This window comes from Corvus kubaryi, unplaced genomic scaffold (assembly GCF_017639235.1).
Source record: "Corvus kubaryi isolate FWS band 111438036 unplaced genomic scaffold, C.kubaryi_AGA036_p1.0 37300, whole genome shotgun sequence".
NCBI classification, from domain to species: Eukaryota; Metazoa; Chordata; class Aves; order Passeriformes; family Corvidae; genus Corvus; species Corvus kubaryi.
Genome location: NW_024581093.1, coordinates 5,164,093 through 5,190,478, shown reverse-complemented (window position 1 = coordinate 5,190,478; position 26,386 = coordinate 5,164,093). Strand labels below are relative to the sequence as shown.

Here is a 26,386-nt window from a genome sequence, read left to right as displayed (position 1 = left end):
CTGGTGATAATCCCATGCCTGGCCCCCCATGAGGTGTGAAAAGGCTCTGCCAGGCACCAGCCTATTGTTGGAATGGGAGGTGGAGCAGGACAAGGTGGAGCAGGACATGGGAGCATTGGGACTCACTTTGGATTTAACCACTGCTCTCCCGCCAATTGCAGAAGCCTGATAGCTGCAAAATGGGGTGGGGACCGTGCTGCCAGGCTGGCCCCGGGGACAGCTGCAAGGGGAAGGATATTATGGGCTTTTCCAGCCCTATGGGAGATGCTGGGAGGACGGAAGAAGCACCCACCCCACCTCAAGCAGGGTTCAAGAACAGCAGCGCAGGAGGACTGGGTTTAACAGTTTATTTAAAATAAGTTTTGTTACAAAACAGGATATTTTTTAATTATTAAAATACATAGAAACATCTAATCTTACAAAAGGCTAAATTTATTTTTCCCTTTTTTGTTTTTAAATAGAATCCGCCATGGAAGTGCGAGAGGAGAGGGCTGTGGTGGAAAGAGCCATCAGTGCCTCCAGCAGAGATTTCGAGCAGGAGGAAATGTACCCACAGGTGGGTGTTGATAGGTCCAAGGGCAGTCCCATCTCCTCCCATGCCCCTGCCAACCACCATCCCCATACATAAGCCAAGAGGCTTTTGGGCTGGAGGTTTGGGGTCTTTTTGTTTTCCACTAGTTTTCCATTCCAAGACCATGTAAACAGGTATAAATATTTGAAACACTTTCATCTCGACCACACTGTGATCTCTCTTGACAAGACAACTGGTAAATAACTTTACAGTAGCTTCATTCAAGACTGCTCCATCCCCCCTGGTGCTGTGTACCACAGGCAGACAGCATGGGGCCCTGGCAGCACTGGCACCACGAGGAATGGCAGCTCGGCTCATGCACAGCACCGGGGGCCTTCATGCAACAACAGGGCTTGAGAAACTGACAGGGAAAAGAGCTGCTGGGAGTTTTTGTGGCTTAACGTGGAGGAAGCACTGCTCTGAACGACATCGGGCAGCTGCCCAGACAGAGTCTTGCAGGAGCTGTGGCCAGGCTGGCCCTGTGGCAGTAGCAGAGGCAGGGCCAGGGGCTGGTCTGGCTCTGCACACCCCTTCCAGCCAGATCTCATTGTAAAAGCAAAGCTGGAGAGATGGAGGGAGCAACCAGCAGCTCCCTGCTGTGGCTAAAAACATCTGTCCAGCAAAAATAAACTCACAGAGCTGAGCATCTGAGGGGGCAGATCTCTGCCCAGCACCACTGTCCCCCACCCTGAGAGGCAGGGCTGGCTGCTGGGAGACCCTGACCCCATGCTGCTCATGGTGAGAGGTGCCATCACCCTCTGGTCATGGGTCCTGGTGGCCAAGGGAACAGCACCAAAGCCTTCCTGTCTTCCAGCAGCCGTCTCAGTGTCACTGTGAGGGGCTGGATCCTGCAGTGGGTTTGATGCAGTGGCTGGCACTCGTCACAGGGGCACTGGCCTCAGCTTCCCTGGGGGGAGACATGCATGGGTTACAGCAGGCAGGGGCACAGCCACCAGTGCCCCAGCCCCGTCTGGTGGCAGTGTAGCAGGAGCTGGTACCACAAGCATCCCCAGCAGCGTCCTTGCACAGCCCAGCAGCCCTGCCCTGCCTGGGAAGCAGGGCAAAGCAGAGCCCTCCACCAGCGCCAGCCACAGGCACTCACCTGGCAGCCACGGCTGCCCCTAAGTCAGGCTGAAATCGAAGGGGAGAGAGTTTCAGCCTGGTGACATTGCCCTCCCCTTGCCCCCTGAGCCATCAGCAGTGCCTTTGAACCAGGGCACTCTTGGGGAATGAGTTAATGAGCTGACTACAAATCTGCTCACTCTCCCCTGCAGGCTTTGCCACGGGCTGGTGGCTGGAGCCTCCTGGGATGGAAGGACCCTGTCTGGGCTCTCAAGGTGTCCCACCACCCACCTGAGGTGTGGAGCTTCCTGCGGATGGAGGCAGAGCGACTGGAGAGCTGCCCCGGGCTGGGGGATGCGTGGCCTCGGCCAGGTGGTGCTGCAGAACCCGGTGAGTCACCCTGGGAGGAGAGGGGACACAGCCCCAGGATCAGCCCATGCCAGGGCCCAGAGGGAAGAAATGGGGATGGACGCACAGGCAGATAGTGCATGCCTGAGTAGTGGTGTCCAAATTTCTCAGGGGCTACCATGGGACTGCTGCAAAATGGCTTGGAACAGCCAAGGTGGCAGCATTGGCTGGACACTGCGGTTTGGAAACAACCTGCATCCCACCAGGTGATGGTGCCCAATGGAGGTGGCTCTAGGGGAACATCCAACAGCTCTGGGGACCACGTGTGGGGGCAAAACAGGGGCGATCCCTGGGGTGAGGGTGGAGAGGAAGGGCACCAGCAGCCACTTGGGTACCTCCAGGTGCTCCTGGCTGGGCCATGAGCCCAGCTCAGCCTTGCGGGAGACAGGACCCAGCTCCACAGAGCGAACCCTCTCGGCAAACTTCAGGGAGCACAGCGTCTCACTGGTGTTCTTCTCAGCAGGGGAGACCTGTGGTCAGGGAGGAGTAGGCACAAAGTCACCCTGGCAGCTGCCTGTGCACCCCAAGGGCTCCCCCCAGGCAACCTGCTGCTGCTGGCCGGTGAGATGCTATTATTAACCTGCCCCTCCCAGGCTAGCCCCATCCATCCACGCCTGGGCCAGTGTCTGAGCCAGCTGGATTCCCTGTCACCAACTGCCCCAGTGCGAGGAGCAGCCTGGAATAGCTGTGGCAGGTGCAGGGGCTCAGGCAGCCCCCACAGGGGCTCGGTGTGGGTGCCAGCAGCTGGGAGTGGGGGATCACAAGGCAGGGGTGGAGAAGCTGCCAGAGCTTAAAATCCTCCCAGAAAAAGAGGGGATGGGGAGATGACAATATACGAAGAGATTGTGCCCATAGGGACAGCATCCATGTGCAGGCAGGGAGGGCAAGGATCATGGACCTCCGAGTCAATTCCCCATCCCTTGGCCTCGTCTGGGGTGCAGAGACAGAGAGAGAGCTGCCTGTGGCACCACAATTGCAGACTGGATGATGCCCCATGGGCAAGCCCTGTCCCTCAACTCCAGCCCAGCTCCTGCCTCCAGCATCCCTCCCACCTGCCCCCGCACTGGGGCAAGAAGGGACCCAGAAACCACATTGCCTGGCTGTGGGGATACTGACAGGCACTGGGTGCCCAGCCCCTACCTGCACCATCATGAGGGTCTTGCTGTCGCCGCTGAGTGAGTCCTGCAGCAGGTAGGTCAGCTTGGAGTTGCGGAAGGGCACGTGGCCCTGCCGGGAGCGCAGGGCGTAAATGACATCGCCCAGCGCCGACAGGGACTTGTTGATGTGCTGCGCCTCGCGGAGCCGGCTGCCCTCCGCGCCCGACCGCCCGACCCGCTCCGACCCCGCCAGGTCCACCAGGTTCAGCTTCCCTGAGGACACACAGCCAAAACCCCACCGCTGGCATCAGCACCCAGCCTCACACACCCCTGGGATGCCGCAGCCCAGGTGCCCCGGTGAGGGGTTTGCCGTGTGACACCCACCTGTGGTGCGGAGCCCCGTGCTGCGGTCGAGGCCATGGACGGTGACGATGAGGAGGGCGTGGGAGCGAGAGCTGTGCTCATTCAGGTTGGTGCACTCTGTCACTCGTTTGACATGGCCAAACTCGAAGACCTGGGGGAGTCCAGGGAGTTGGGGGGTGAGGCCAACCTGCCCCAGTCCCACCACAAATCCCCTGTGATCCAGGGATGAACCTGAGCATGGGCTGCCTGGCCCATCAGGGTGATGACCGCTGTCAGGTCTCAGCCTGGGTGATGCACCAGAGGCAGGGGTGACAGGCAGGGCACTGCGGTGACAGCCGCATCCCACTAATCCCTCAGGAACTGTCTGGGCCCCACGCTTTTATTTTTAACCCCCTGTGGCTCACTCCATGGGACAGTGACTGTCACATCACACCCAGGGATCTATTTTGGTCCCTGTTGCTTGCCAGGGCTTCAGAAATGCTCCCAAATCCAGGAGTCACACACCAAAGACCCCTCCTCAGTTCACTGCACCCCTGCTGCCACCCTCCTGTGCCTGCCACCCTCCTGTGCCTGCCACCCCCCATCTCCCCAGACCTTGTTGATGTCCTCCACGCTCTGCACTCTGAACTCAGTGAGCCCGGGCACGTAGAGCTGCCCGCTGCCATCAGGGCACAGCTTGATCTCCAGCTTCTCCTGTGGCTCCTTCCCCAGCAAGTCCCTGGGCAAAGGGGCACCCGTTATCATTCCCATCCCAGGGGGGTGCTGGCATCCATTCCGCGTGTCAGGGCTATGTGCCAACACTGCCAGAGCAGCCGTCTCTTCCCGGGGAGCTGCACATCTTATTTATAGACCTTAATTCTCTTGGCTCTCATGTGCCTCCTCTCACCCAACTCAGACCACGCTCCCATCTCTGTTCCCAGTTATTCTCATGGATGTGCTCCCAGGCCCCTCCCCTCCTGTGGCTGGACTAGGGAGGAAAATATTTCTCATGCTTTCAGCTCCCAGTTACAACTTCCTAAATATAGTGTCCGTGGGCAGGGGAAGGGGGGAGAGGGGGACGCCCCCACCACTGCATCAGGGCCAGGGAGTGGGAGTGATTGTGCAGCTGGGAGCCTGTGTAAATGATGCAGCTCATGGGAAGGGCAGTGTGCACCAAAATAAATTAAAAATAAACCCTTGCAGGGCCAAATGCAGCGCTCAGGGCCCTGGGACAAGTTGTGAGGCCTAGGCAGGGGTGGAGGGATGTGGGGGAGAGCAGCACAGGGTGATGTCCAGAAAAGTTTCTTCTCCCTCCCCGTACCTGAGCGCCTCATTGTAGATCTCAGCAGCGCTGACAGTGATGGCATAGTCCCAGTCAGCTGCTTTGCCCCGCACCTCGGAGAAGAGGAGCTGCAGGGCCCGCTGGTTGATCCCTGGGTTTGCAGCCGTCCCCTGATGGATTGGGGTGAGAAATGGGATAAAAAACACCCTCTTGCATTTTATTCTGTATTTTTTCTGAGCAGAAGCAAAGCCCAGGGTGCTGTTGTGGAGCAGCAGTGACCATCACACCGGCTCAGCACACTGGGTCTGAGCTGGTCACCAGCCTGAGTGCCAAGACTGGGCACTGCAGGGTGGGAAGCTGAGAAGAAAAGCCAAGCAAACTCACTTCCATCGTGTAGGTTTTTCCTGCCCCTGTCTGCCCATAGGCAAAGATGCAGACATTGTAGCCATCAATGCAGGAGGTGACCAGGGCTTGAACCTCCTGAAACACCTGGGGGAGGACAGGAGAGAGTGAGGAGAAGGTGGCTGCCTCCCCCCCTCATACCAGCAGTGTGAATGGCAGCACCCACCTCCTCCTGGGATGCTTGTGGGGGGAAGACCTTATCCAGCTCAAAGGACACCTGCTTCCCTTTGTGCAGGAGGTGCAGGACAGCATCATCGTCAGCATCGAAGGTCACAGCATTGGCTGCCTCGGGGCCCTCACCGTCCTCTTTTGTGATGGGGCGGACTCGCCCAAAAACACGGATGTTTCCTTGGAGGGGAGAAGCAGAGACTCAGCCATCAAACACGAGGTGGGCTGAAGCATCCCGCAGCCAACCCAACCACGTTATAGGGATGCTCCCCTGTCCCTCCTGTCCCACCTCAGGGACACTGCACCCCGCACACCTTTCAGCCGCACCAGCTCATTGTGACACTTCTTGCGGAGCTGCAGCTCCCGCCGGTACTTGCGCAGCAGCTCCCGGTTGGTGCTGTGCACCTCCTCGATGGCCTGGCTGATCTGGGGGCAGTGGAGACCAGTGGCTCAGTGACCCTCCGCAGCACCTCCACCCTGCATGGAGGGGTGCTGGGTGGTGGTCCTGGGAGGGCTCACCTCAGCCCTGGCGCTGCGCAGGGTCTCCTGGAGAAGCAGGGGGAAGTCGCGGACCTGACGCTTCAGGCTGTTGTAGTCGTGGGTGAGGGTGCGCAGTGCCGGCTGCAGTGTCAGCAGGTTGGTCCGGACGCCTGCAGTCACGAGGCAGGGTGGGGGGCAGATGATGACACCCCAACATCAGTCAGGCAACCCTGAGAGTCCCCTGAACCCTCCTCACCTGCCAGGTTCTCGTGCACAGCCTTCATCTCCACCTGGGCGCGGGAAAATGCCTCTTCAATGGCGCGGTTCTTCTCCTCCTCCATCGCCTGCATCTCCTCCAGCATCTGCCCATGGGCTCGCTCCAGCTCAGCCTCGTACATCATGATCTGGGAGAGGAACAAGTGGGGGGTGACTCTGAGTCAGTGCCCACCTGCTGCCACACTGTGGCACCTGGCAAGCACCAGGCAGGCAGAGAATGTAGGGTGAATTCTGATTTACACCTGTCGCACTCAGACCTGAGCTCGGAGCTGAGCCTCTGTCTTCTGGGAGCTCTGCAGCTGCTGTTCCATCTCCTTCAGCACCTGCTTCTGCATCCCCACCTGCTCCTGCAGGTACTGGTTTCGGGACTGGGTCTCGCACAGAGCTTGTTTTGCCTTGGTTGACTCCACCTCCACCGTCTTGATGATGTACTGCAGGGGAAAGCACCCACAGATCGGGTGTACTGGGGAAACAGCACCTGAAGGGCCTGGGATGGAGCTGATGCTGGCCCAAGGGAGGATAATTTAGGAAATCATGGTGCTGTGCTGATGTGCTCAGGGCAGAGAGACAGGTTGCACTTGCAGGGCACTGTAAGGCACCCAGCCCAACCAGGAAAAATGGAGAGTCCTGTGGTGCCCACCTTTATCTGCTGAGGCTGGGACTTGAGGCTGGCGATGGTCTCCTGGCTGTCCCGCAGCCGCCGGCTGAGCCGCTCCTCCTCCTCGGCTCTCTCAGCCAGGGAGTCCTTGAGCCGCAGCTCCACTTCGGCCAAGCGGTTCGTCTTCTGCTGCACCTCCAGGTCCAGCTCCACCAACTTGGCCCGCGTCTCCTCTGCCTCCCGCCGCAGCTGGGACAGCTGCTCCTGCAGCCCGGCGTTCTCCTGGCAAAGGACAGGACAGACACGGCCATGTCACCCACAGGTGCCCATCACCCTGCCAGCACCACCGCCACCACCGGCGACTCACCTGCAGGTGGGGGCAGTCGCGGCACGGTGCCTGCTGCTGCCGCCGCAGCTCCCGCAGCTCCCCCTCGCACGCCTTCATCTCCTGCCGCAGGCGCTCGTTCTCGGCCGCCAGCAGGTCCCGGTGCTTCTCCACATCCGTGCCACCCTGCGCCGGGAGCGAATGGGAGAGGACATGGAATCTCCATGCACTCGGGGAGCCCCGGCTTGCTGCCCTCATGGATCCCCCAGCCCGCGGTATGGAGGAGCCCTCCGTGTGCTATTCTCTGTAATTTCATTCAAAGCTCCAGGTGCCCATCAATCTGCCTGCTCCACTGGGAATCACTCAGCCTGCTGCACTGAGGAGCCTCCTGCTGCCCCCACGGAGCCCCAACCCACAGAGGGGCTTTCACTTCCCACCGCAGGGTGACAGCCCCGAGGTCACCAGTGCGACATTGCATTGGACAGAAAATCCCACACTTTTGTCCCTCGGTGTCGCTTGGCTTGCGCGGTCCAAACTGTGACCCCGGGGAGGTTTAATCCATCTCCGCCCACCCCGTGTTCCCTCTTCCTCCTCAGGGACCCAGAGCTCCAGCGTCCCTCAGGGGCAGGGCGGCTCAGTCCCATCCCAGTGGCAGCTCACCAGCTCCGAGCGCAGCCGGCTGATCTCCTGTGCCTGCTCCAGGAGCTTTTCCTTCAGAGTTTCCACCTGTCAACAGAGACTGGGTTAACCAGGAGGCACCTCAGCAGCTCTCGGAGGAGACCCCACGGTGCCGCCCCAGCCACCAACGTCCAGTCTGGCTCACACTTTTGTTATGCTTTAATTTTCCACCTGGCTCTGAGCGCCTGATTCACACGAGTTGATTAAAATGAGAGTTAATGAAAGCTTTGCTTTGACCTTGTTCAACCATGGGTATAATTTGTCCATGTTGAGCACTAGCAGAAACCATTATTAAAAAAAAAATAGCATCATCTTTGGAGAAGGGAAAAAACAAACCTATCCATAACTGTGTTTGAAGAGCCAGAAGTGCCTTGTTCTGTCCTCACAACACAGCTTTGCTCTACCTTCTTTATTTTTCTTTCTAGGAAAGTTATCTTGGTACAAAGAGGAAGCAAGAGCTCTTCAAGAAGACCACACGTCTGAGTCCCACAGGAGGATGCTCACCATCAACCTCCACCTGGGCATCTGCCCAGCCCAAGGGACCAGGCTGCCCTCCCCGCAAAACCAGGTGGATTTCAGAAATCCTCAACCTTTTTTTGTGCAGAGACCAGTAAGGCTCTCCCAAAATCTGCAGTTATTGGAATAAACAGCAGCAGTGAGTGCTTGGTGCAGCCAGCAGTCTCGTGGGCTGTGTTTTAGTGGGGTTTGCCCACCTGCTCTGTCCCTTGCTTGACCACCATGCTTGACCACCCCCAGATCCCAGCCCAGCTCCCAGTTTCCCCGCTCCAGAAAGCCGCCAAACCCCTCTCTGGGACACGCCTGGATATTGCCCCATCTCAATAACCAGCAAGCACGGCCCTCTGTGGACCATAATTTAGGAACTGCTGATTAATAACCAATGCAGATGTGCTGACATGAGGCTGTAATTAATCTGGTAAATTATTCAGCCACACCCTTGCAGAGATGGCAGCAGGGCGGGCAGCCCCTCTGTGTGCCCTGTGCTTGGCACAGCCGGGAGCTGGAGCACGGCTGGAGCTCCGCAGCTGCAGGTGGGGGAAGGTGGCTGCTCCCAGCCGGGATTGGGATCTCCCTCCTTCCACAGCAGTCTCCCCCGCTCTGGCTGGGGGCCGAGCGAGCACCGAGTGCTTGAGTGGGAAAACCCCATTTCCATATCCACTGAGCGAGATTATTAAGCTATTTTTATAAGTATTTTTAAGGGAGGGGAGGTACTAAGAAGAAAAGAGTCATGGCTTGTTCCAGGAAAGCCGCCAGCCCAATCAATCGGCGCACACGCCGGAGCCTGCCCACCATTCCCTCTGCCGTGGCGTCCAAAAACGTCAATGTTCCTCCATCGCCTACCTGCTTGGGCATCTCCAGCTGCATCCTGTTCTCTGGACGTGACAGGAACTCCTTGGCAGCCGGATCTGGCTCGAGCCATGGCCCGGCCATCCCAAAGCTTTGGAAGTTTGGGCCAGCTCTTCACTCCAGCCGGTGTTGGCTGCGCTTGCTGCCGAACTGGCCAGCGTGGGGCCAGATCCTGCTGCACTCACACTTGTGTCATGCAGAGCATGCCAACCAAATGAGGACAACTACCTCCTCCTTTTTGACACCCGTGGAACAAGCAGAACCTGACTGTAACAGCTTCCACAACAGCCACATGCAAATCCCTTTACAAGCAGCCAAAATTTCCATGTCCCTGGGACGACCCAAGTACTCGTGCTGAGGATGTGCCTGCATCAGTGCAGGAGATGGTTTTGGGGAGGAGTGTCACAGTGGCCAAATCCTGTCCCTTCATCAGACAATTCTGTGCCTTGACATTCACTTTCCACCTGCTGAAAGTCACTAGAATTAAACTGGTAGGTCGGTCTAACGAGCTGATCCTGCAGCAGCTGTCCTGTGCTGGGTGGATGGATGACTGGTGCAGGGCTGCATCCTGATGCCCAAAGCCCTCCTGGCCATGTCATGTCCACAGAGCCACACACCCTTGTCAGCACTATTGTGGTGTCACTCGGGACCACAAGCATCCCAAGGGAGGCACAGCCAAAGCCAAAGAACAGCCAGCGAAGAAGATGCTCTGCGATGGAGATCCTACACTCCTTCCAAGTGCAGCCATCACTAACTGCATGCCACAGTGCTCCAGCCAAGCCACAGCCTGAGGCTGAAGAGCCTGACAGACCCCCTTGTGTCACCCTGTCCCCATCATACCTGGCCTTGCAGCTGGAGAGAGAGGGAGAGCTCGTTGTTCTCCTGGGCAGTGAGCTTCTCCTGCAGCTCCAGCAGCTCCTCCTGCAGCCGCAGCTTCTCCTTCTGCAGATGTGCCATGGAGGCCATCACCTCCTGGATCATGGGGAAGGGCCGGGCTGTGGGCAGGCTGGCGCGTTTCCCACCGCAGAGCCTCCCTCCTGCAGCACGAGCAAAGATGGAGCTGGTCAGGACACGGCCACCTTGCTGGGGAGCAGAATGCCAGCCATGGGTAGCCCCAGGGGCTGAGCTGGAGATGGGAACGCAGGAAACTGGACTTGCACAAGTCCCAGAGAGCGCAGTGACGTGTCAGAGGTGCATCCCAAGTGCCAAGGTGCTGACCAGAGCAGGCCCAGCTAACGGTGGGGGTCCAGCTGGGTGGGAGCCAAAGGGATCTGCCGATGCCAGCAGAGCATCCCAGGCCACAACACCCAGCACCTGCCCACACCGCTGCACTGTGACCCAGCCCCACCACATGCCGAGATGCTGCTGCCTCGCTCAGATAACAACCGCCCTGAGCACGGCGCTGATTCACACCGGCATCCTTTCTTCTGAATGAGCCGGTGGAAAAGCAGTGTGTGATCATGTCATTAAAGTCTGCGTCACTACACACAAACATAATGGAAGCAAAATTAAAATTATACAGCCCATGAATGGCCATATTGCCTAATCCTTGTGTGTTCAGCTTTCTAACCTTCCTAGTATTATTTTAAACATCACTTTCTGCATGTTAATAGAGCCACCAGTGCTGACAGAAGCCAACCTGGCCGTACATCAGAGCCTACCAAATGACCTGGTAGTTCCCAAGAAGCAATGAGCTGGTGTGACTCATTCCCAATGTGGGGATGAGGCACTGCAGCGGGAGAACTGACGGTCAGGATCCCGGCTACCCGGCGCCCTTCCCTGCCTGCTGTGGATTTCATCTGCTGCCACCAGAAACCTGAGGTTTCACAGGCAGGAGCTGGTGCTGAGAATCACCGTGCTGCCTGCAGGAAGATGCCACCTGCTTCATGAGAAACGTCCTGAATGCAAAAAGAGAGACTTTTTTGTCTGTGAATCAGATTTTATACCTTTAAATGGAGTTAAGGAGGCAGCAGAACGTGCAAAAAGATGAAATGCTGGGACCAAACCACAGCTCTGCTGCAGACTGCACACCATGGGACTTAGCCAGCAGTGGTTGTGGAAGTGATCATCAGGTTTTGTCTTCCTGACATGGGCTGGATACCCCAAGAAGAGCACTGTCAGGTGCTGGCTGCTCAGGCAGGGGACTGTGGTCTTCTCTTTAAAATCAACACACAAAAAATCCACCCTGAAATGTCCAAAGTTGACAGGAATTCCAGCTTTTGCCCCTTGGGGCGTGTGCAGGGATAAGACAAAATTACAGGAAGCACCAGGCTCCTGTGGACACACTACATGTCTGCACACATTCACACTAATCCTGGACTGGGATCCAAGGCAGAGCCAGGTTCAGAGCCGCAACACTCAGCTGCAGGTCAAACTGCCAGGCAGGAAAATCCCCCACAGATCATGCCTTCCTCCACACTCCAGCACCTTCCTCCTGCAGCAGCATCCATGGGAGAGGAGATGCCGACCAGCCCTGTGTTACATCTCCCCCTGGGCAGATGTGCTGGTGGTGGTGCATGGTCTGAGTGTGGCAGGCAGGGCACAGTGACCCTCCTGCTTTCCAAAATGCTCTGAAAGCCATCTGGAAAGATACCTGCTCCTCGGCTCTCCCCTGTTACCATTGCCATGCAGACCCCCCCTCTTCTGCATCCCTGCCCCTTCCCAGCCACCACTCTGCACTGGGAGCTGCTCTGGGATGCAGCTGGGGACCACGCCAGGAGCAGCTCCCGAGATGTGCCCTGACAAGCTCACACAATTCAATCCTGACGGAGAAAGACAGGAAACCATGGGATTTCTCCACCCTGGCACAGCCACGCATGCTGCAAGCGTTTCCACACACGTTACATTTTCCTTAAGAAGGAGGAAACAGCAGTGGGTTCACCGGAGCTCACCTGCTCTGTTCATCCAGCTCAATAATTCATCGGTCCCTGTCACCAGCCAGCAGCTGGCTGGTGTTGGATTTCTTCTGTGACCTGCTCCCCGCAGTGAGCACAGCCACACATCTATCTGCACCCCAAAAGAGGAGAGGTTTCCTCGATACCCACTGGCAGGTACCAAGCCCTCGTTGCATCCCATCCCTCCTCCTGAGCGCTCAACACTGCATCCCTGCTCTCCCCTTACCTGCTTTCTCCAGGTTCATGGTGGAGGCTGCCTGCACCGCTGTGTCAGCCGCTGGCTCACGGGGGGATGCAGGCAGCTCCTCCGTGGCCGGTGTCGGGGCACGGTGCTGGGTCTCCTCCCGCCGCTTGCACGTCCTGTCCCGCAGGGCCTGTGTCTGTGAGGAGAAACAGGTCAGAGAGCTGAGACAGTGACTGCCCACACTGTGCTGGACACGGTGCCAGCAGCTGGCACTTCACCGGGCTGGCCAGGAGGAGTGAGCAGGGCGGGAAGTGCAGAAGACAGAACAGTGGAGCCTGGGGAAACGCCCCCACCAAGGGTGCTCTGTGTTGGGAAGCTGCCACAATGAACTTATGTTTTCAGTTCTCCCCATAAACAATTTCCCTCAGTTTGGCCATGCAGTTATACTGAATATTTCCTATTTTTCTCTCTATGGCCTTAAAAAGAAAGAGACTCTGACTTGCAGGCATGGCTCATGCCCTCTGGGATGGAACCCGGCTCCAAAAAAATCAAAAGAAATCTCAAAGGAGCTTTCATAAGGCTGCTATAAAACGTGATGATTGGCCAAGCTCATTCTGCTCAAGAATGCCTTTTCTTTCTTAAAGCTTATCTCAGAGCCTGTGGCATCACCCCACGGGCCAGTGATGCTGAGGAAACCTCACCCCAGCAGAGGGGCAAATACTTGGTACACGCCAGTAATTTGAGAGTAATTTGGAAGGAGGCGGCAGCATCCTCCTGGAGAAGCCGTGTGTCTGCGGTGCCTCTACATCTGAGACTCCAGGAGGGTTTTGCCGAAGGGAATTCACCGAGGCTGGTGTGTGATAAGAAGGTGTTTTCCTTCTTTTCAAAGAAGGGGAATTTGAATGATTTGCCTGAAGCCTGGAATGAACTAGTGGCAGCCACAGCAGTACATGGTGTCCCGACACTGTCCCTGGCCATGGCACCCTTCCACCTCCTTCTCCTCCATCCCACAGGCAAACACCACCTCACGGCACTGCATTTTCTTATCACACTTCTGCCTTGAGTTCTCCTGCCAACATGACCCATAAGTGACCCAGAAAATGCTATCCTGTTATGAACGCTGTTCCCCTTTTTTGATGCCTTTGACTCCCCAGAGATGCTTTTCCCTCCCCTCCCAGGTGGCAGCTCTGCTCAAGGCAGGCACTGCTGGGGTCCAGGCAGAAACTGGTTGTGGTGATGGAGGGAACCAGTTGGCTCCCACCTGGATGGCCCAGATAGGTGTGGGGCATCCTCCCCACCACCCCAAAACTGCCCTCCCTACACAAGCCATGGCTGGCTCGATGCTCCTCACCTGGAGAGCCCGGCAGAGCCCACGGGGGTTTGCAGTGTCCAGCCAGCTCACGCTGAGGATTTTATGGTGAAGCAGTGCTGGCAGCAGAGGAACCCGGAGAGAAGTGCCTGCTCCGCTCGCAGTGCCGAGCCTGTCCTGCCCACGGCCTGAGATGGAGCAAAGAGCATCCCTGGATCCACCTGGGAGCCCAGGACGGACACAGCCTTTGGCTAGCTCAGCAAACCCACCTCCTCCTCCCTGCTGCCGCCACTGTACCGGTGTGGCAGAGACAGTGCATGACTTGTATTAAAAATGTTAATTATGTTAATTAGAAAAATTAGTCCTCCAGGGGGCGGTTGACAATGACTAGTAATGAGAATTCAGGGTGTAGCATCCGTCTGGCCTCTGCAGGACCAGATCTGTCCCCCCACCAGGGATATCCCAGCTCTACCCCTTGCCAAGCTGCTCCACTTCCTGCGATCCTATCTCAGAAGAGCTGCCAAAGCCAGCTTGCATCACCGAAACCAGACGGACGGACCCTGACGGCGTCACCTCCCTCCGCTGCCCCCAAATATTTCCTTCATTTGTCAGGCAGCCAAACCTGAAAGCAGCCAGGGCAGCACTTCCCTGTCCTGCTGAGCCGCACAGAAGGAAAACAGCAACTCAAAGAGCCTTCTCTCATGGCTGTGTCCTCCTCTGTTACAGGAAAAGCAGCTGGCGAGGGCTACATCCCACTGCTCGGGGACCCTGTGCCCCCCCCACCTGTCTGCCACAAGCACTGCCACCATCACAGGTGGCCAAATCTCTTCTCCAGCTGGCAGGGAAAAAGTCAATCACTCACAAATCAAACCTCAATAATGCAGCCTTTTTCCCCTAAAACCATCCAGAGGAAGTTGAACCAGAGGTGGAAGCAATGTTTGGAGGGAGATGTGTCCTGATGAAGTTAGTCCACCACTCTGGACTTCTTCCCAGCCTCTAATTATCCATAACATTTTGCGCGCACCGTGAAAATTGAGCATTTCCAAAGCTCTGGCAAATGCCTGGATAACAGATGAGTTCCCCATCCCAGCACAGGCCGTGGCAGCCGTTGGGGAGAGGAAGTGCTGAAAAAACTTGGTTTTGGAGGCTTTAATGCCAACCAGCATTTGGCTGGACTGGCTAGAGTGCCAGAGAAGAAGCCATGCCCAGAGAAGCGGCTGCCAGCTCAGAGGGATGGCAAATGCTGAAACCAAGAGAAAAAAACGTCCAAATAGGGGGGTTCAGCCTCCCCCTTTGTCAAAACCCATCCGGCACCATTGGTGAGGGAGGTGGGAAGGGCTGTTTCCCAAGAAGCAGCTGCAGGTTGGGGCAAGCAGCTCCCCGCCTGCCTGCAGAGCAGCTCAGCCTCCATAGAGGAAAACTCCGACTAAACTCACCCATGGGGTCCCTGCACCAGGGAGCCCTTCCAAAGGCTGGGAAGAGGCAAAGGCCCTGCATTTGCCCTGCTATGCAGATCGTTCTGTTTTCTTTCTCACATGTTAAATTTTAACCTATCTCCCTAAGTTTCCCCCTCGGAAGGGCCAGGAGGGAGATGGAGGCAGCCTTCTCTTCTCACCAGCTGGCTGCCCAGAGCTTTGTGCCTGCTTCTGCGTCCCCGTTTCTCAAATCTTGACCTTCATCCGGAAAGAAATGTGAAAAATGCAGGCTGGCCTGTTCCCAGCCTCTCCTTCCCCAGTGAGCAGGGCGTGAGCACGGCAGGCTGAGCCCCAAGGGGCAAGGACAAGCCATCGCGCTGTACTCACCGGCCGGGGCAAGGTCCTTCGTCTTCCAGGCGGCCCCGGCGGAGGGCCCGGATCCCAGATCCCAGGCGGTGCGGGATGTGATCATGGCACGGGGGTCCCGAGTACAGCAGCACCTCTGCAGAGAAGCGCAACAGACATCTCAGCCGGTCTCATTGTCCAGCTGTAAATCCCGGCGGGACGTTCTGGGGCAAACCACGACGGTAGCACCGGCTCCGACTCCCGAAACCCGCAGGAAGTTGCATCAATCCCGTTTAATGCTCCCGAAAAGGCGACAGCCTCGGGCTCCCTCCGTGCTCCCGGCGGATGTGACATAAACCGTGTCTGTAATTAATTTACTCATTCCTGAAGCCTCTCCAGGCCCCTCCTAACCTCGGGCTGGGGCTGACTTAGGGAGTTAGGAACTCCGGGACCACGGGCAGCCCTGCACCCGGGCGGCACCGCACCCACCGCATCTCACCGCACACAATGCCCTGCACTGCACCGCTCCGCACACAGCGCTCCGCTCCGCTCGGCACCGCCCGCTCCGCTCCGCACACACCGCACCGCACTCGCCGCACCTCACCGGGGCCGCTTCGGCGGGGAAGGGGCGCGGAGCCGCCCTCCTGCCCGCCCTAGGGTCCCTCGTTCTCCCAGCAGCGGCTCCGGGCGGGCGGGACCCTCAGCGGGGCGGTGCCGGTGCCGGTCCCAGCGAGCAGGAGGCGCAGCCCCGCTCCGCGCACCCCCGGTGCTGGTCCCGGTGCCGCTGGCACCGCCCGCCGCAGGCTAACGGGGAGCCGCGCTCTCGCCGCGCCCCGGGCGCTCCGTGACAGCGCTCCCAGCCCGTAGACAAAGGGAGACCCGGTACTGCCCGGTCCTGCCCGGCTCCCCCGCGCCGCCGGTGCCGCCCCGCGGGGCCACTTACCGGGCGCGGGGCGGCGGCAGCAGCGGGGCACCCGGCACCGGCCCCGGCCCGTCCCCGCCCTCCCGGGCACTTCGGTAACGGAAGCGCCGAGCTCCACCCCGCGCTCGTTGCCACGGAAACCCGTGAAACCCCCGACGGGCGGCGGAGGCGGGGCCCCCCTTCCCGCACCGGGCAGCGGCGGCGGCTCCAGGGGCACGGGACTCCGGAGGGGCGGCACCGGGCCGACTGTGGAAAGCTCCCGGGGCGTCCCCGGGACACCCCTGGCCCCTCTGGCCAGAGCCCTGGGAGCACAGGGGTGCCCCGGTGTTGCCCGTGCCCTTCCCAGGGCGGCCCGCCCCCACCGCGCTCCCCTGACCCTCACTTGGCATAGCCCTGGGGGCTCCCGGTGTGTCCCGGGGGCTCCCGGTGTGTCTCTGTCATTCCCACCCCAACCCCGGTGCTCTTCAGGGAGTTCCAGTGTAACCATCCCACCTGTGCACCCCTCCTGGCATCACTCATCATGGTGACCCTGGGGGACCACGGGGACAGTGGTGCTGATGACCCACACACCGAGGACCTGTCTACCCAAACTATGCCCTCCTCACACTCTGCCACATCCCCGCTGCTCCCAAACACTGGTGCATCTGCTGGCAGCAATGCCAATTGGCACCCCAGGCTCACCGGGCCCAGGGACACAGATTTCACATGGAAAACAACCTGTTTCTAACCCAGAGGTGTGGAGAAAACAGCCTGATATGCCAAGACCACTACAAAGGCCCTGCTGTCAGAAAGGCAACAGAAAATCCTGCTTTAGATATAATATATACATCTTTTTAGGGTGTGATTTGTATCTGCCTCCCTGTATTGCACACACAACCCTCACGGTAATGGCTGGTTTGGGTGACACAAGTCACTCATGACTTGTTCATGGTAATGAACTGGCAGTACCGGATATTTCCCATAACAAAGCTGAACTTGGCATCCTTGGTGGTGGCAGCGGGTGCCCTGTGCTGATGGCTCACATCCGCATGCCTGATGGCAGGCTGACCTGTGTCCCACGGGGGTTTGGGGATGCAGGAGTGGCTGTCCCTTGGGAAAGGAGGGTTTGATGCCAGCCCTGCAATGTGCTCCCCTCAGACCTCAGACCACCTCTGATTTTGCTGCACTCAGTCCCAGCCTTTTGCTCACTCCTGGCCAGGTTAGGAGCAGGATTCAGCCTTGTCCTTTCATCCTGGCATGTCCCTCTTGGACATTCTCAGAGACTCCCCAGGAAACACTGCTCCATCCTCTGTCATGAGCCAGCCACATGGGTGAGGGGTAATAGGAAGTCACTGATGTGGGAGGACAAGCTGCTCTAGCCACCCCACAGCAAGGGGTCTGTGAAGGGTCACCACCATGTCCCCATGGCACAGAAACTTGCCCCTGAGAAGCCAATGCCATCCTGGCCTGGCAGCACTCTCCAGCCCTGCACTGCATCTGCCATTCCCCTGCAGCCAGTGAAACCCTCCCAGCCTCCCCTTCCCTTCATCGGAGGTTTATTGGCATTCCCAGCATGGATCCTGGCATGGATGGATATAGGCGTGTGTGCCTATAGACAGACATCCATATGTACATACATTTACCCACAGAGGCCCTAAGCAGTGTCTAATTTGCATCAGTACCCCATTATCTGTGCAGCTCCTGAGGCTGGCTTGGGGATAATATTGACATACATAAAGTTACTTTCCCCTTTCTGATAGCAACTGTAAAGCCATATCATCGCTGACTTCATTTATGAGCTGTAAAGAGTAAAATAAATGTTTATGTAAATTACTTTAACTGGTAAGTAATTTCCTGGCTTTTGAATGCTTCAGGTTTTTAATGGTATTGCAATTATGCAAAGCACATAAGTTGTATCAATTACATCAAGTAAGTCCACATTAAGCAGGCACATGCGTGAATTCTCCAGTTTAGAAGAATAACTCAATGAATAAGCATGGATCAAAATCTGAGAAGCAGGAAGGATTCTGTGCCAACAGCCCTATTCAAATAGTCACCTGTGAGCATTACAAAACCCACCCCTCCCAGCTGCTGGCCTGTTTTTGGCAAGGACAGCGTGGCTCTCTGGCAGCCCCAGCACACCAGGAACAGGCTCTCCAGGGTTCCAGAAGTGGGGTTACCCTGGATGCACGCAGCTGGCCAGGTGCCAGCTCCCTTTCCCTGCACTGCAATGCTGTTTGGCTCAAGGGAGCACTGTGGATCCCAGGGGATGCCTACTTGCTGCGGGACAGTCTGGGGGGGCTGCGGGCAGTGGGGACACATGGCAGCCTGTGCGGGCAGCAGGTACCCTGCTCGTACCCCCCTCTCCGCAGGGATTCACCTCCGCTGGCTGGGATAATCCCAGCCTGGTCCCCCAGCGATGCTCCCATCCTCCTTTTCTTGTCTGTCATGTCTCCGTGACCTGAGCGAGCATCGGCTGACGACATCGCTGGAGGTATTTTTAGAAATGCCGCTTTGCAGGCAGGCAGAGGAACAGCAGCGAGGAGCAGGGCTCGCCGCCAGCAGCACCTCCTGCCAGCGCCCAGCAGGTAGCGGGAAGGCTCGATACGCCGATGACCATCAGTGCTAAAACATCTGCCCCGCGTGGACAGCACCAGCCCGCCACGGGGCACACTGCCAGGAGACAGTGACCCTGGCACGGGTTTAGCTCTGCTTTTAGCCTGTGCCGTAGCTGAAAAGCATCGCTGCTGTGATGCTGTGAAGTCAGGCAGGTTAATTCGCCTTTTACTTGGATGAAGGGAAGCTCCAGCGATCGAAACACATCACCGAGTGGGGCCCTTTGTATTGGGTGTTTGTTCTGCCCTGAGCAAATATTTAACCTACATCTGTAAGACAGCTAAAAAATTCCCCAAATGCCAGAAAAAATGTAACTCCTCCTACTCTCCCTTCGAGCAACCTGATAACCTGGTCTAGGAATGCAGGCGGGAGCACACCTGATACCGGAAACCTATTGTATGTTGGGATGCTCCCTGTAGAAAATTCCCACCAGAAGTACCAGACAGCGTGAGAACGTGTCCCCAGAGCACAATTAATTATAAACCAGCTCATTATTCTAATTTTGCTCCTCCTTGAGGAGGTGAGGGGATTTCTCAGCTTTGCTGAGGCATGGTTTGCCAAGCCTACATGAAATACTTTTGCAAAGCAGGAACGAGCCCCCTGCATTCCTACATTCCTACATTGCCATTTCACATGACAGGAGTTTTAATTAAGTCTTAGCATGCTCCTGAGAAATTTAATACTCATTTTAAAGTTCCCTAGCTGCATTAATTCAACCCTGAGGCTCTGATCCTTGAGATAGAGTTGTGTGGAACTGGGTGGAGAGCAGGAGCTGGGCAGGGGTGTTTCAAGGACGCCTGCCAAAATCCAACACACTGGGATGCTGCTTCAGCTGCTGGTGGTGTCTCTGCAGCTCAGCACCTCGGCCAAGCCCCTTGAAACAGTTAGGCTGGGTTTGGGCAGCCCAGGGCAGCCCAGAGCCAGTCCACAGCCGAGGTTCTGGCTGCTCTGGCTGGGAGCTGCTGCATGCCTGGCTCAGCTCTGCCTGTGTCCCCCGTGCAAATCTCCTCTATATCAAGCAAATGGCAAAAACAACACCTTTTTCAACCTGCTGCATTCAGGTAGACAAAACCTCTGCTGTGCAGGCAGCCAGGGCAGTCCCATGTGAGATGTAGCAGCCATTGAGTGGGTCTCTTCCACCCTTCCAAATTTCTTATTTCAGACTTCAGTGCACACCATCTAAGCAAACCTCAGCCTCCTTCTCCCTTTTACCTACCTTTTATCTTTGTCATATTTTTCAGCTGGCTTCAGGTACAACTCTGGTTTGGCTTTAATGCCTCTGCCTCCCCTAAGCAAAAGAACGCCGGGCTCATCTTGTGCCTCTCTGGCTGCTGGGGACTGGGGAGCTGCTCTGTGGGAGGACTGCAGCTCACCTCCCAAGTCATTAATGTTTCATGGCATTAATCAACACAGGCTCCTGCTTATAAAGCACTTCTTAGAAACAAGGCTAAGAATAAGCACGAGGTGTCCTGGCTGAGGCTAAACCCTCCCTGCTGACTGGGGGATGCCCGTGCTGGTTGGAGCGGACCCAGAGAGGGGGCAGCTTCACACCAAGTGAATTTCATCCAGGCCTTTTCGTCCAGCAAATAAAAATTCTGGCTGTACCGGAAAGATGGCTGCATCCCAGGAGGAGATCCTGGACCTCCTAGCCTGGAAGGAGCCCACCAGCACTCCCCCAGCTAATACTTACAGGGCATCCTTGGGACCCTCTGCTTGGGACCTTGGGTGCTTTCTGCAGTTCTTTTTAACTAAAGAAGTGTCTGAAGATAGAAGCTGCAGGTGGGCAATTGGGATCTTTTCAGAATTTTACTATTTCTGGCGCTCATTTTCTCCTTGAAGCCAACCCCCACAGTGCCACTGAGCCTGTTACCCTGGCTGGATGACACTGGTGACAGGGTGTGCAAAGACAGGCTTCCCTCTGCACAGGCAGAAAGGAGGGGAGCCATCTCTTTAAGAAATAGATTCAGTTCTCAGCAAACCCATTTATTTTTAGTGCCCTCCAAAGTGTGCTCGACTTTGGAGAGGAAACGAAGCAAAAGCAGTAATTCTGAATAATTTAGGCAATAGAGTTTTGGGGCTGTGGCACGTGTCTGTGCTATGCTGGGGCAGGGGCTGGAGGAATACAGGGCTCACTAATAGCATCCAGCTGATTTAGCCATGGGCAGAGGTAAATCAGTGAGAGCCTCTGCAGGGAAGAGGGAAATATCCCTGTGGTCATAAAGCAAATGCACCCATGCGAAGGAAAACACCGTGATGAGTGATGGGCTCAGCTGCATCCTGGCTGCATTGCGAGAGCTGCACCCAACAAAGGGATGGATATGCAAATGAGGTGGGATATTCACCGATGGAATTAAGCAGCTTTCCTGCTAACTGGCTTTGGCTGCTTGATATCCAGCTGTCTGCAAAATCCCACTGAGAGTCCATCCTGGCACGGGTACAGCACGCTGGCCCCTCAGGCCCTTGGCTCACTCCGTGTCACCTCTACGTGCCCTAGGAATGCTCAGCAGGCACGGTCCAGCTGCTCCACCTGTCCCCCCACGTCTCAGGGCTGGTGTGTGTGGGATGCTGGACCAATGCTGCTCTGCAGCTTTGACACCAGGGGGATGGAAACGTTATCCTGCCGTGGATCACTGACACCCGCCGTGTGTAATGGATATCCCAGTGCTCACACCGCCCCGCTCAGAGCCCCACAGCGGCAGGGCATCAGCAGAGATCCTTCACCACAGCCTGCGCCCAGCCGTGCCCAGGTGCCCATTTGCATCCAATCCCCATTTCCCTGGCACTGTGGGGATGCTCCCACTGCCTCCATGCACTGCTGGGTGACCTCTTCCCCACTGCTATCTGCACTGAGCTGGAGCATTCCAGCCCGCCCCATATTATCACAGCTTCCCACTCACCAAGAAAAAAGGCTGAGGTCTTTCTAGTTTAACATACTGGAGCATATTTCATGGTGATTTCATCATTATGGACCCAACTGGGACCAAATTATCTTTTTTTTTTTTAATTCTAAGGTGCAATTGAGATTGTGAAGAAAACTGCACTCAGTTAAGAGTGAGTCACCAAAGAGATCCATGAATCTACCTGCCAAAATTTTACAGGAAAAACTGCGTTTTCCTGTTAACACAAAAATAGATGCACAACTACCACAGAAACTCATCCTGTTTCAAAACAAAAGCAAAATTTCTTGTTCCTGTGCTGATGCTTCAAAGATTCTCTTGCAGCAGACTACAGAATTACAAACTGCAAACACAGTGCCAGGATCTGTCCTCAAAGCAGGCTTTACACCCAGTAAGGGTCTTCTGCTTCCTGGCTGAGCCAGGGGAAGTTGGGGAGACAAGCAAAAGAAACATTGAATTCCAGCCTCCTGCTAAGGTTTAGGGAAAAAGGAGCAGCACAGTGCTGTGCAAGACTATTTTAGAACAGAAAAGTTTTACATCTACGCCCAATGAATATTAAACAGCCACACGCTTCAGCTCTGCCGCCTGCGCCCGGCGCCGCGTGAGCAGACTTAATTTCTCTTTATGGAGAGGAGCAGACCCACACCCAGATTTTCATGCATGTGCCTTAGAGGTCAACGGGATGTGAAGGGTGAACCCAAGTCTCCTCTGCCAGGAGATCCCTTCAGCAATCACTCACAACTGGAAAAACAAGGAGACATTAAGGAAAAGCTGGCAGCGCAGGCAGGGTTTAAGCAGACTGACATGGAATAACTGCCAGCTTGCTGGGAACTTCATGTAAACCTTCCTGGGCTTTCACATCTATTTGCAGATCCAAGAGAGGTGTCAGGTGAAACCATAAGGATGAGATGGAGAAGGAAATGATACGAGGTGGGGCCAAGGCATGGCCAGGGCACTCCAGGGCTCAGGCACCTCTATTCAGTTATCTTCACCTTCAGCCCATCAGACAAAATGTGCTGCTGAATTAACCCCCAAGGAAACAATAGCAAAATAAACACAGAGCCTGTGTGCAAACATCCGGGAATGTCTCATGAAAACAACTCCAATCCAAAGGCATTCTGCTGGTTTTAATCCTCGACCTTCGAGCTCGACACAGACTATGCCCGGCTTGCCCCCAGCCCCTGCCACTGCTCTCACCTGTGGACCCATCCAGGCCAACCCTGGTCCTGGGCACTTTTTCTGGAAGCATCCTCCTCCACAGGCGAGTCTCCTCACGGTGCCCACGGGTCTGCAGAAGCAGCCCTTGAGGCTGCGGTGCTCACACTCCTCATGGTGGGCAGGGATGCTCTCTGCAGCCTGCATCCCACTCCTCCTGCTGCTCCCCTTGCTCCAGCCCTGCACCAACAATCCTGCCAGCACCCACAGAGTGTGCATGGCTCAACACAGGCCAGGAAGGGGTGCTGAGCTCTGGATATGGTCCATGGGAACCCCTCCTCAAGCCTCTCTCGGACACTGGGGGTGAGGCGGGCTGGCCGATGCTGGCAGCAGCTCTCTGGGGTGGGATCCTTCACCCTGCTTTTCCACACGTGGTGCCCCAGGGCTGGCACGCCAGCACTGAAAAATCGTTGCCTTTTTTCCAAGGGCTTTGTCGACTCTGTCCCAGCCTCAGGGGTCCCTGAGTGAAGCCCCCCTGCAGTTCTCTTCTTCCCTTATCATGGACCAGTAAATGCTGTAAAGACGGTCCCTGACGGTGCCTGGTCCCAGAAGGGTCCCAGTGCTGGTGCAGAGACAGGGTGGTAGGACTCCCCAGGGATGCTCCACTCGCTGCCAGCCTCCCCAGCAAGCCAAGGCAGAGGATGGCTGCCTGCACCAGCGCTGCCTTCACCACCGTATTTCTCAGCCTATGCAAACCTCTTGTGGCTCTGTCCCATCCCTGGCCAGAGATGGAGACAGCACTGTCCCCTCCACTCCCATCTGCCAGTGCATTAAGAAAATGAGAGCTGATTAAAGCCCGTCCTGTCCTGAGCACCATTGGTCCCCAGCAGATTGCTGACACCGCTGATTTAGGGGCAGTGGCAGACAGGTGGACTTCCCTCTGTCCACAGACATCCAGTTTTAGATGGGTTTGGGGTTGCTTGGGTCTGAGCATTTCCTATGGTCACAAGAAGTGCTTTAATTGCAGAAAATTAATGTGTTCATTTGATTTTCTTTTTTCTATCACCTGTTAAAAGGTTGGTTCAGGCAGTGCCTCTCCTTGCAGCTCTGCTCCTCCATTGCACAGCACGCAAGGATGCTGAGATGGGATGGGAAGGAGTTTCTGTTAATGGGGTGCTCACAGCACCCCATTAACCCACAGCAACTGGAAGGCCCCTGTAGCACCAAAAACTCTCCTGTTTCTCAAGGCAGGCCAGCTGGAAAGCTCCATTTCCCTCCCATTAATCTCCACCTGCCAGCATTTTCTAGAAGGCAGTTAAGAACATTGAAACTGGGGAGATTTGCAAAATAAACAGCGATCAAACGCAAAGCCCTGGGTTCCTGCTCTAAGGGTGTCTGCCAAGACACACAGATCGTATCAGGCTAATTTACAAAAGGAAAACCGCCCTAATTAGTGCTCAGGAAAGCACTTTAATGAGAAGAGCATTAGTGCAAAAAGCAAGAGTGCCAAGAGGTCAAGCTGTTCCTAATGCCAGAAAAACAGGAAATGGGGCATAGCTGATCTCTGCCCACCCAAGCCGCAGCACCATTTTCTCTTTTTTTTTTAGTAATATCTCGGGCTATTAGTGAGGAATTTATAAAACCCAGAGCCCAATGCCCAGTGGCAGAGCAGGGCCCCTGTAGGCAACAAGCTCTGAGCATGGCGATGCCAGGTGTGGATAGGGCTCCCTGCAGCCACCTCCCCTCCTTTTTGGGGCAGAGTGCAGGTTTTATGGAGTTTCCCCCTGTGAAGGGAAGAGCAGAAGCCCTGTCAATGCCACAGCCCCCTCTCGCCTCGCCGGCTCTGGCGGTGGCCAGTAACCATGGCAGCGGAGGGATTTGCACGTGATATTGGTATTTCTGCAGCACAAAAGAGCCTCTTATCTAGAGTGAGTAACTGGTCTGGCTGGTCTTCATTCCTCTGGGTATTGCTGAGGCAGAGCATCATGGGGCAGCTCATGTGATGCTCCCCATGGACCAATTTCGGACCATCCACGTGATGCTCACGCTGGGACACATCCGGATCATCCATGGGGAGACACATGGGAGGCTCCAGGACACCCTGAATGCTCACACAGCCCCACAGCAGCGGTCCCACTGTGGGAGGTAGAGCCAGCCCTCCCCACCACTTCTGGCAGAGAAACTTGGGAATGGAGCAGTGGCCATCCCAGTGAGCTCAGGTTTGCAAAATGAGCATCTGCAAACATGATGTGTGAAGCAAACAAAACAAAAGTGTGAAGCAATTTGGGCCATGCTGGTTGTCCCCAGGATGTCACTGCCCAGAGCTGGCAGGGGTGCTCCCTGGCACGCCCCCAACCTGATTTATCTCATTTCTCCTCTTGTTTACATTTCTTCTCAAATTCCTTCCAATTTACCCAAGAAAACAGTTTTGAGGCTTTAAGGGTTCGACTTACAGCTCTTCTCGTGCATCAAGTGACTTCTAAAAGCGGGGGAAACTGCATGAAAGAACATAGGTTCCTAGGCTTCAATTCTTCAGATGACTCAAACCCAGCTCGCTGGTATTGCACAGATCTCCCTTAGACATTCACCCCAGGGCATGAACCAAAGAGGGCAAGTTTCATCCCAAAACCAGAACAGGTAAATGAGGAAAGAATGAGAAAGGAAATCATCATGGAGTCTGAGCTCAGCCTAAGCTGCTGCTAATAAGCACAGTTGTGGGCATCCATAGGTTTGTGAACCTCTGTACGGCCCCTTCCCAAACGGTGGTCTGGCATTTTTTCAGGGTGTTAACCATTACTGCACTTAAAAGGAGCTGTGTGCTCAGAACAGAGAAAATCAGACTTGTATTAGCTCAATTTTAGCAGAAGGCAAAAGGGATTCAGAGAGATTTATATGCAAGTGTCACTCAAAGCAGAGCTACACGAAAGAAAAAATATATATAGACAGAAAAAGTGGGTTACAGACTCTTCCCAGAACTAGGAGCGTGTCCTGCTGGTTAAGGTCTGCAGGTTTCAAGGTTGAAGTGCTTAATTTTATTTCAAGCTTTCCAATTAAACACCATTTAACTGGGCTTTCCATTTATGCTGCAATTTCTTTCTGGACCTGAGTCTAACCCCCAAACCTGCTTATTTGCTTTTACTTTCGTTACAACCTTATCAGTGATTAACCTGCAACTGCAAGTAATCTTTTAAAAAGATTTCTCTGGCTATAAATACAGAGAAGCTATCTGCCCTGTTTCTGTCCAGAGGAAAACAACTTCCTTCACTGTCAGATGTCTCTGGTGGGTTATCCTATTCCTTCTGTCCGCTGATTTTTCTAATGGGAGACATTTGTCTTCTCTAACTTCATAAAGATCATTGAATCAGTATCAGTTATCTGAAAGACACAGGCCACAGGGAATATGAATACACCCCCACCATAAAAAAAAGTTATATATAAAAAAATATAAATATAAACAGTATATATAAAGCCTCCAGTAAAGATGCTACTGGTGACAGTGAGGCAAAACCTACCACATTCCTACAGCTCCAACAACAAGCTCTGCTTCTTCCTCCAGCACTTCTCTGTTCCACTTCTTTCACTAAAAAGCAGCAACTGCTGAAATATCACTGCAGGA

General features: G+C 55.6%; 1 protein-coding gene across 8 annotated transcripts; it reads right to left on the bottom strand.

Moving 5' to 3' along the window:
* Positions 1 to 333: 333 nt before the first annotated feature.
* KIFC3 (kinesin family member C3) lies at positions 334 to 23,577 on the bottom strand. 8 transcript variants are annotated; one of them, XM_042027173.1, is made up of 22 exons: positions 22,813 to 23,577; positions 15,244 to 15,358; positions 13,484 to 13,629; positions 12,175 to 12,328; positions 9,895 to 10,091; positions 7,672 to 7,737; positions 7,054 to 7,197; positions 6,729 to 6,968; positions 6,346 to 6,519; positions 6,069 to 6,216; positions 5,852 to 5,982; positions 5,647 to 5,758; positions 5,331 to 5,512; positions 5,147 to 5,251; positions 4,802 to 4,932; positions 4,096 to 4,219; positions 3,523 to 3,652; positions 3,182 to 3,411; positions 2,377 to 2,511; positions 1,925 to 2,033; positions 1,674 to 1,702; positions 334 to 1,478 (listed from the first exon to the last, which is right to left on the bottom strand). In XM_042027173.1, exons 1-21 carry the CDS (start codon positions 23,047 to 23,049, stop codon positions 1,698 to 1,700), a joined length of 3,015 nt encoding a protein of 1,004 aa, XP_041883107.1. In that variant the 5' UTR covers positions 23,050 to 23,577; the 3' UTR covers positions 334 to 1,478; positions 1,674 to 1,697. The 8 variants fall into 8 exon arrangements, with proteins under 8 accessions (XP_041883107.1, XP_041883106.1, XP_041883112.1 ...); XM_042027172.1 differs by lacking the exon at positions 1,674 to 1,702; XM_042027178.1 differs by lacking the exons at positions 1,674 to 1,702; positions 22,813 to 23,577 and adding an exon at positions 19,935 to 20,051.
* Between the last annotated feature and the right edge of the window lie 2,809 nt (positions 23,578 to 26,386).

Bases quoted from the DNA above. Each gene is read 5' to 3' on its own strand.
- KIFC3 (XM_042027172.1), bottom strand. From the start codon at position 23,049: ATGCACACTCTGTGGGTGCTGGCAGGATTGTTGGTGCAGGGCTGGAGC. The intron at 3,412-3,522 runs GTGGGTGTCACA...GTGTGTCCTCAG, and splicing joins CACGGGGCTCCGCACCACAG to GGAAGCTGAACCTGGTGGAC. The intron at 2,512-3,181 runs GTAGGGGCTGGG...CCCTGACCACAG, and splicing joins AGACCCTCATGATGGTGCAG to GTCTCCCCTGCTGAGAAGAA.